The sequence below is a fragment of the Siniperca chuatsi genome, linkage group LG17, assembly GCF_020085105.1.
Source record: "Siniperca chuatsi isolate FFG_IHB_CAS linkage group LG17, ASM2008510v1, whole genome shotgun sequence".
Classification (NCBI taxonomy): Eukaryota; Metazoa; Chordata; class Actinopteri; order Centrarchiformes; family Sinipercidae; genus Siniperca; species Siniperca chuatsi.
The window spans coordinates 14,513,175-14,522,039 of NC_058058.1; the positions used below are offsets into that span (position 1 = coordinate 14,513,175).

The 8,865-nt window shown below is 42.1% G+C and overlaps 2 protein-coding genes and 1 long non-coding RNA gene across 5 annotated transcripts in view; 2 read left to right on the forward strand and 1 right to left on the reverse strand.

Annotated features, from left to right (window-relative positions):
- The window catches only part of LOC122863911 (tektin-4-like), a 3,108-nt gene extending 1,167 nt beyond the window's left edge, over positions 1 to 1,941 (forward strand). For both annotated transcript variants that reach the window (XM_044170775.1, XM_044170776.1), the window contains 6 exons: positions 1 to 54; positions 402 to 654; positions 978 to 1,085; positions 1,198 to 1,341; positions 1,437 to 1,516; positions 1,646 to 1,941. The exon at positions 1 to 54 is cut by the window's left edge and continues 152 nt beyond it. In XM_044170775.1, coding sequence (XP_044026710.1) covers positions 1 to 54; positions 402 to 654; positions 978 to 1,085; positions 1,198 to 1,341; positions 1,437 to 1,516; positions 1,646 to 1,850 — 844 coding nt within the window. In that variant the 3' untranslated portion in view covers positions 1,851 to 1,941. The remainder of the gene's footprint in view (positions 55 to 401; positions 655 to 977; positions 1,086 to 1,197; positions 1,342 to 1,436; positions 1,517 to 1,645) is intronic.
- Positions 1,942 to 3,099: 1,158 nt separating this feature from the next.
- stmnd1 (stathmin domain containing 1) lies at positions 3,100 to 7,636 on the forward strand. 2 transcript variants are annotated; one of them, XM_044170777.1, is made up of 5 exons: positions 3,100 to 3,350; positions 4,753 to 4,930; positions 5,026 to 5,165; positions 6,321 to 6,452; positions 6,569 to 7,636. In XM_044170777.1, exons 1-5 carry the CDS (start codon positions 3,282 to 3,284, stop codon positions 7,013 to 7,015), a joined length of 966 nt encoding a protein of 321 aa, XP_044026712.1. In that variant the 5' UTR covers positions 3,100 to 3,281; the 3' UTR covers positions 7,016 to 7,636. The 2 variants fall into 2 exon arrangements, with proteins under 2 accessions (XP_044026712.1, XP_044026713.1); XM_044170778.1 differs by having other exon boundaries at positions 3,102 to 3,335.
- Positions 4,981 to 6,201, reverse strand: LOC122863914. The gene is made up of 2 exons (XR_006375108.1): positions 5,511 to 6,201; positions 4,981 to 5,203 (listed from the first exon to the last, which is right to left on the reverse strand). It is a non-coding gene; the product is annotated as an uncharacterized LOC122863914 (long non-coding RNA).
- Positions 7,637 to 8,865: the final 1,229 nt, after the last annotated feature.

Below are 8,865 nucleotides of genomic sequence, written 5' to 3' on the forward strand. Positions count from 1 at the left end.
TGAGATCAGAGAACTGCTCCAGAAGCAGATCTGCATCCTGCTCGATAAACTAAGGTCCGACAGTCAGATTCAGAGTTATTTCTGTTATTCAGTTGTATTTTTTGTTTGTTTACTACCCCTTAAAGCATTTTTTAATATTGTAATTTAAAGGATAGAGCTCATCTGCAATGCCTGGCAAATAGTACAAACACCTTAATACTGAGCTGACAACCAGGTTTTCTTTATCTGCAAATATCCTCATATATTTAACGGCTTCAGCCACTTTGATTGAAGCGTGTTTACTCTGCGTATGTTCCTGCAGTTTTTTACCAGTGTGAAAACAATGACACTATATTTTAACATGCTCTCAAACCAACGTCTGTTGTGTCTGACCTTGTTTCCCAACACCCCCCCCCCTCCAGCTCTCTGAAGGAGATCCGCACTCAGCTGCTGGCAGATTTTCAGGACAAGGGTGAAGCCATCAAGCTCACCACCAAATGTATCACCCACGACCTCAACACCCCAAGCTCCCGGCTCCCTGCCGGTCAATACAAGCCCAACCATGTGAACTATGACAAGTGGCTGTCTCACTGCAAGAACCTGAAGCTGACGGCTGATAACCTGATTAAGGACTCTTCTTCCTTCAGGAGAAACCTGTGCTTTACCCTGGCCAATGTAAGCCACCTCTGACTGTACCTCAAAACTTAAGACTCCTGACCTGACCTGAATACAAGAGTTTAGGGCAAACTGAATATAACTATGTACGAAGCTCCTGTCAGTACAATATAAGTGCATACAGTGTTTTTTTCATCAGATTTTATCTCCAATTTCGAGGTTTAAGTCATTAAATAGAAGATAATTGTGCTATTTTTAACAGTTTTTGCCATCATGGACATACAGTCAAATCAACATGAGAACAACCTGAATTCCAGTAAATTTTTAGTTGGTTCCACTATGCACGATTGTCTCTCATAGCCTGATATGTGTGACTATTATAGCTGAAAAATGCCCAGGAGCGCCAGCACTGCAGCACAAACGATGCCCTGAGGAAGAAGATCAATAAGCTGAACAGGGTCCAGGACACATTGATCTGGGAGAGGCAGCGGGTCAGTCTACTGGAGTGCAGTCACAATTTACACAGTCTACCATCCACAGAACAATTGTACTTGACTTTTTGTGATGTTCGCTCATTATCCTGTGGCTTTCTGTAATCTCCAGATAAGGGAAGAGATTTCTGATCAGACAAAGGACATAGAGAAAGTGGTGGGTCAGATCAGGAACTGTGATTCCAAGCTGCATCGGGCCACCCACTGCCTGGACATCCTCAACCAGAGACCCAGACATGAGCTCTGCCTGGACCAGGTAAGTGTCTCGTCATACAGTTATAGAATCCTCTGCTGTAACCACTGTGGAAATACGATGGCTTTAACCCTCTTTTTCTCTTCCCCCTCCTCCAGCCCTACATCAGCCTCACGCTGGAGAAATATGACCTGACAAAGATGGCAGCTGGACTTTGCCCAATACTGAAGCGCTCTCAGTAAGTCTGTCCATTCACTAAGGTCACAGTTTTACCTCTGTAATGATGCCAAACAATAGCTTTTCATTTTGACCATCGTCTTTATAATATCCTGAATGTACTCATTTTTATGTTAAACTTTATTTATAGGCAGGACCTGGAGCTCACACACAGGCGCCTGATGATTCTGGAGGACAAACTGGCCAAAAATGCTCGTACCCTGGAGGTGGAGCAGAAGTGTGAGAACCTACACCGGAGTTTCCTGCCTGCACTCAACACCACTGTGGTCCTCGCCAACAAGCCCCGGCTCTGCACGGCAACGGGCCACTCCAGCACTCACTCCAACTTACAGTAGAGCCTGGTAGAGTGCATTAGCACTGTACTGCACCCCTGTGGTCTCTACCATGTGGTGTTGCAAAATGTAATAAAATACTTAAAAGCAAAAAGACACTGGCTTGTCTAGAATCAGTATGTACCTCTCAAAAAGTCACATACGGGCTGCTAAAAATGTACTTAGATATAAACATAATAGTTTTATACATTTAGACTACATTAATTTTCTGTTGATGCAAAAAGTCACGTCAAAGTGCTGATAAATGCAGCCAGTTCTCACTCCGCTTAATATGTCTCACCTGATATCACCTATCTAGTAGTGTGTAGTTGAAATTAAGTTACTTCACTTGTCCATGCTATATATTCTTTATTTTGTCCACCCTCTTTACAAATTCAGACATAAATATAAGCTATTCCAAAGGGAGTAAAGGGAGTTTACACTTTATAATAAAGAATTTACACCTGGTGTTTATTTTCTAGGCTGATTCATGTCTGGATTAATCTGCACGGGAGCCCTTGGGGAAAAAATAGCTCTGGGCACTTCTGTGTGTGGTAATTTGGTTAAACACAAATTAATTTAGTAATATGCATGTAAATATTGAGATGGGGCACCTCTACAAGACTGGTAGAAAAGACAGGGAATGATGAGGCCCCTATCATTAGAGGTTATTGTGCTGCATATTCCCTAACAAGAAGGTGAATTTGCCACAGAAAGCAAATAATGTTTATTTCGGAGGAGGATGCAATCCTCATTATTTAGAACATTTTAAATCACATTAACTCACACAAGCTGACACCATAGATTGGGGCCTCGAGGGCAGTTGCCTGCTTTACCCAGTTGGGAATGACTGAATACTGATTCCAGTATAGACTCAATATATTTAAATTTGAATAGTTTCCGGAAATTGCCCAAATGAATAAATGATTCAGTATTTTACCTTCACCACTTCATTCCTGGACCTGGCAGTGTACGATGCTTTGAGTAGGCATTTAGACCTTCATGTTGGGGAATTAAAATCTACAGGGAATAAAACTGAAGAGTAAACTGAAATAATAAAATATCAACCATTTTTGGTGGTGTTTGGTGTTTGGGCATGGTTCAGTGGTTGAGTATCTTGACCTCAGAGGTTGAGAGTCCTTCTGATGACCTGATAATGAGCCTCAGGGCAACAGTATCAGTAACAGAAGTGTGAAGACGGTGTTTTGTAGTGTCCTGACTCTGACACCCACAGCTTGTTTCTGGGTCACACGGTCACCTCTTTAACCGGGTCAGATTTATTGTAGCAACGGCCCTTAGCAACGCACCGGGTCCATGGAGACTGTGTGTGTGTGTATGTGAAGGAATGCAAGGCTACACGGGTCAAATGACAGAGAAAAAACACACCGAGGTGTAATTAAACCCGACATTTATTAGTTTTATGGACTTATTTCACATCGTTGCTTTGAGGTGAATATGGGATGCGGCAAATCCACAAACACCGCGGTCCAACCGTTGAGACCGGAAGAGGTGAGTGAAGCCGAGGTAGGCTCCGTCTCACACAACCTGCCACTTTCAGTTGTAGTTAGCTAACTAAAACTGTGGAGTGGGGTTCAAAACGGGTTTATCGTCTACAACTGTATCCAAGAAAAGTATTACAGCCAGCTACAGTTAACACTTTTGGGCAGATATTGAAGTATACTGAAGTAGCCGTTACAGGTGTTACGCCGAAATCTGTTTGCCATTAAATTTTGTGACCCTAGAGGAAGAGTTGACCGAGTGATGCTGACAGGTGGCTGTACTGCCACCAGTTTCTGTATCTTACTACTGAGTCACTTCTTTTTCGGTAATAGCTATCAAAATACAGCATGTGACAATGTTTAAAAACTTTAGCGGTAATAAAGCCAATGGTGGAAGAAGTATTCAGGTTCTTTACCAAAGTAAAACTAGCAATATCACAATGTAAACATACTTTATTACCAGTAAAAGTCCTGCATATTATCAGCAAAATGTACTTAAAGTGTCAAAAGTAAAAGTGTCCATTATGCAGACACTATGAAGTCAAATCCCTTAATTTTTTAACCATATAATTAAATTAATAATGATATAATTGGGATTGTAAGGGGATAATTGATAGTTAAATTAGTGGACTGCAATATATTAAGGTATTTGTAATGGAGTTACGGTTTGAGAGGTTTATAAGGGGTAAAAACCTCATAACAGTGACCAATACGAAATAAAATCCCTGAATTTTCCAGTAAAAGTACTGAGATATTATATGCAAAATGTACTTAAAGTATCAAAAGTACATATAAAGTGTATATAAAGTGCTAAGAGCTAATTTCAGAGTGCTCTAATATAAATATATTATTGGATTGATGCATTGACATGTAAGCAGCATTTTAATGCTGTAGCTGGTCCAGGTGGAGCTAATTAACTTCTTCATATACTGTATTTTAATCTGTATTAATTGCATCCTATTAAAAGATATAAGATGATAATATTTGTATACGAACATGACCATATTGATCATATGATCACTGTCTGTAAAATCTGATCTGCAAAGTAACTACAGCTGTCAGGCTGATGTAGTGAAGTAAAAAGTACAATATTTCCCTCTGAAATGCAGTGGAGTAGAAGTATTAAGTGGCAAATCTCAAGTAAAGCATCTCAAAATTGTACTTAAGTACAGTACTTTTTTTCCCACTGGTCACAGAATACATTACATTGTATACTAGTTAGGTTTCAAACTCTGAGATGATGTAATTTGTAGGTGTTACCTGCTGTGTATCATTATTGTCCTGAGCTACTGTGTTCATGACAATGTGTCAACACACAGAAGTCCCCATGACAACCTCATGTCTGGGAAAACATACAGAATGGGGTCAGGATATAAAAATGTCTTGTGCCATGTTTCTGCATTGATATTGTGTCTCTGTGCTGTCAGGATGAGACAGGAAGTAAACTCGATGGTCGTGGAGATTCGGCCGTGTCGAAGGGCACCACAGACAGCGGGGTGGTGATGGAGAACAGGGAGATGCCTGTGTTACCTGGAGCAGTGCCCAGAAAACTGCCTCCTCTAACATGTGTCAGAGAAAGTGAGGCGGACAGAATTTCACAGGACGGTGAGTACGTGCCCCAAACATGCTGAATAAAACAGGCCGTGTAGAGAAAATCCAGTGCAACAACCTAAAGTGTTTTTATTTCGTCTGTCTCACAGGCTTGCTGCAGCGTGACAGCACAGTGCAGGAGCGCCCAAAGTCCAGTGATATCCTGGAGGAGCTGCTGAACCAGGGCATCATCCCAGTGGGACAGACCAGAGAGAGGGGCAGCGGGACTGGAGAGGCCTATAGCATCATGGTGGGTACCTGGTGCACACTGGTCAATCTTGGGTGGAACTGGAGAACACAATATCAATATTGTGATATGAGACTAGATATTAACTTTGATTGTCTTAATATTGTGATATTATACAACTTTTGTTTTCATAGTTTTAAAAGCTGCAATACATTTTTCTGAGCAGATCTAACTGTTCTAGCTGAGTGAAATGAAATTTAGTGTTAGTTTTCGTGTTCGTGTTTAGTGTTAGTTTTCGTGTTCTTGCTTATCCTTCAATACCCTGTCATGTCGAAAAGGTAAATTGGTAAATTATTAAAAGATTTTCTTGCATCGTGGCTACTAGTGTGTGACTATCTTCCTCCACACCTGTACTTTCATCGTGGTCGGCACCTCTCCAACAATGGCGTGCGTTCCTCCTCTCCATCCTGAAAGTTTTCTTCTGTATACATTTCAAAAGCACCAACAGTCAGCGACCATAAAACTATTGAGAAAAAAAAAATCATTATAGCTGCTTTAAGGCGAGGACAGAGAAAGCTCCCCTCTAGCATCCTCATCAGGCACCCTGTCCTATTTCTCTCTACTTTCTTATATAAAAAGAAATGCCATATAATATATGGTATCTAATAGGCCTTTTTCACAACTTGTATGTGGACTTGTCAGAGCAATAAAAGCACAGCTGTTACTAATAACATTAATAAAGTCTCTTTTCCATTTAAACGCCCCAATAGGTCAGCATGCACAAAATCAGGGCCCAACACTAACACACCTACATTTTTAATGTTATTAGCTACAGCTGTGCTTTTCCTGCTAAGACATGTCAAAATGTCTGATGTTAAAAAGACATACGGTGTTCTGAAGACTGAAAAAGACACTAACATTGGTCTCTGACTGGCCACCCATGTGAAAAGTGCTGTCCTGGAATAATACAACTAAACTAAAAAATATATTAGAAAGTTTATAACAAAGTTAAAAAGGGCATATTCGTACAGGACATTGATTTGCTTTGCCAAATGATCTTTCACAGGAAGACGAGGTCAGTCAGTTTGAGTAGAAGTGCATTCACCTGTAATACTGAGATTATCTGCCCTCTGTCTTCCCCTGCTGTGTGTGTGTGTGTGTGTGTGTGTGTGTGTGTGTGTGTGTGTGTGTGTGTGTGTGTGTGTGTGTGTGTGTCAGCTGGATGACAGGAAGGGGGTCAGACGAAGACCTCCTGCCAGACTGGAGTCCCTGAAGGCGAAGAAGGAGCAAAGTCTCCCCAGCAGAGAAGAGATTGAGGAGAAGATAAGACTTGCTGAGGGGAGACGCAAGGTACAGTGTGTGTAGCTGTGTGTATGTGTGTGTGTGTTGGTGTGTCAGCTCTTTCTCTCCGTCTCCCCCTCACAGCTTAATTTATTTTTTCTTGTGCTCCCTCTGCTCTCTTTCAGATAAGGGAAGACGAGCTCAAGACACGTTTAAGGACCAAGTCGGCCCGTGTTCGTGGCCCTGCCCCCACCTCAAGCACAGAGGAGGACGAGGACGCAGCCCTCACCCCTGTGGAGCCGCTACACCATCCTCTCAACCCGGACCCCCTGGATTCACCGCCTCGCTGCCAGGTCCCACGCGAGGCGGCCGAGGGCGGAGAGTGGGTGAGAGAGGCTGGAGGTGACGGCAGGGAGTGCAAAGAAGAAATGGGCAGAGCCGAGAGGAGAGAAGGGAGAGGGGGGGGAGGAGAGAGTGGAGATAACAGAGGGGCAGTAGAAGGGAGGGTAAGTAAGGAGGAGAAGCTGACCCAGGTGGAGGAGCTCAACAAGGAACAGCTTCTCGCAGCCTTGGGGGAGCTAGAGAGTGATTCTAGCTTTCAGCGTGTAGAGGACAAAGAGGAGATATTTTAATTTTCTTTAAAAAATGAGCCATGAATCAGCACTAAAGAAATAAGAGGGAGGGGGAGGGAGCCAAAATTATTCCTTTTGCACAGACAGGAGGCCTGTTGAAACTTGTAAAAAGAAAGATGTAACGACATTTTTACAGTATTTATTGTTTTGGAAGACATTAACAGATGTAATTAAGCTGTGACTGGCCCTACAGTCGAAGCTATTGTTTGTGCTTTCATGAAAGAGCTCAATTTCCACTGCAGGGACGTTCACTGGCCCATAAACTGTAATAAATATTGTAACATTGTAGCTCAGTAAAAAGCGCAAAGGAATATGAGGGTTTTCTTTCCAGTGCAATATAATTTACCTCAGTGAATGCTTTAATAAATATAGCCAAGGCTTAATGTTCTTGCCAATACACAAAATGAATTTAAATTTGATTTTTGTTTCACATTTAATTGTAAAATATATTGTCTCATTTTGCATGTGAAGGGTGCGCTGTGGGCAGTTGCTCTGCTGGACATAAGATGGCGCTGTTTCAGTGGGTTAAAGTTGTATCACACCTCATCTGTAAGACAAGTTACTAGGAGGAGGTTTTGGCGACATGTTGTTATTGATCAATAAAGTTCACATATTTCCCTATGTGTTGTTTGTGGGCGCTCAGTGATTTGTCAGAATGTGAAAATCGAAAACTTTATGAAATTAGCTCATTAGTCATTTTTAACTTTTAGATGTATTTTTCTGAGAGGTTGAGGGGTGTTGAGTACAACATCAGTGTGACTGAGCTGTGGGTATTCAGCTGTTCCAGTGACCTTTGACCTTTAGCTTGTTTCTGTCTGACAGGTGTGTCCTACCTACAGCACTAAGTTAGTTTCAGCTCTCCAGCACAACAGCCTCTGTCTGTCTTGATTAAAGTAAAAAAAAATTAAATCCTTATTTGATCTGATGTTACCATGGAGAATGTGTATGTTTGAATTAGTTTACCAACAGGGCCAGCTAAGGTTGGAGCCACATTTATAAAGTATGTCTCTGGTGATTATTGCTGACACATATTCACTGTATTTGTGATGTGGAGGTGTCAGTTTGAGTATTTCTGAAGATTATTGGGAAATTACGTATAATTAAAGCTTTCAATGGCTCCACAGCCTATTAAAAGTATAAGAGGGTTCAGACTAGTAAGCATGCTGCACATGAACAGAAAACAACAATTGGACGCAACCTGACCGGATCCCCATTGTTGAGACTGCGAAAGTCGATACTGGTCCCCCTTTTTCACGGATCCACTCGGACTTTAAAACGCGTGTGGCTGCATGAATAAAAGAGTGAGTGAACGGAGACACCGCAGAAAGACGCTCTATCAGGTTGCATTTCTCTGTCATCTGGTGTCCTGCAGTGGCAATTCACATTCAGATGGATGTGACAGCTGGCCCTGGTCATACTTCTCTCTTTAAGAAAACAGATTTTGGATGGAGTAGGGATATGATCATTAATCTGCCAAACGTTTCTCTACAGACAATGCTGGAAAACACATTTGAGGGCCATTTTGGACCGCTCGCTTGAGTCACGTGACCTGATTTAATTGGCAGTACAAGCTTTGACACTAAACATCTTCTTTTTTACCCACACAACAAATACGAAACATAATGGTGTTCCAAATGTGCAAATGTGTCAACTCACCGTGTTACACGGGGAGACGGGATACATGTAGGCCAGGAACAGAGCGCTCACAGAAGCGGAGCCGCCATGAATGATTAACGGCAGAGTTGCCTCTCACATTACTGGACGTGAATTACTCATCCTGGCCGCTCAGAAGGACATGTCTCCATCCAGCAGTCAGCCCAGTGCAGAGGAGGTTCGCAAGTTATTTTAAT

Bases quoted from the DNA above. Each gene is read 5' to 3' on its own strand.
- stmnd1 (XM_044170777.1), top strand. From the start codon at position 3,282: ATGGGATGCGGCAAATCCACAAACACCGCGGTCCAACCGTTGAGACCG. The intron at 3,351-4,752 runs GTAGGCTCCGTC...CTGTGCTGTCAG, and splicing joins AAGAGGTGAGTGAAGCCGAG to GATGAGACAGGAAGTAAACT. The intron at 6,453-6,568 runs GTACAGTGTGTG...GCTCTCTTTCAG, and splicing joins TTGCTGAGGGGAGACGCAAG to ATAAGGGAAGACGAGCTCAA.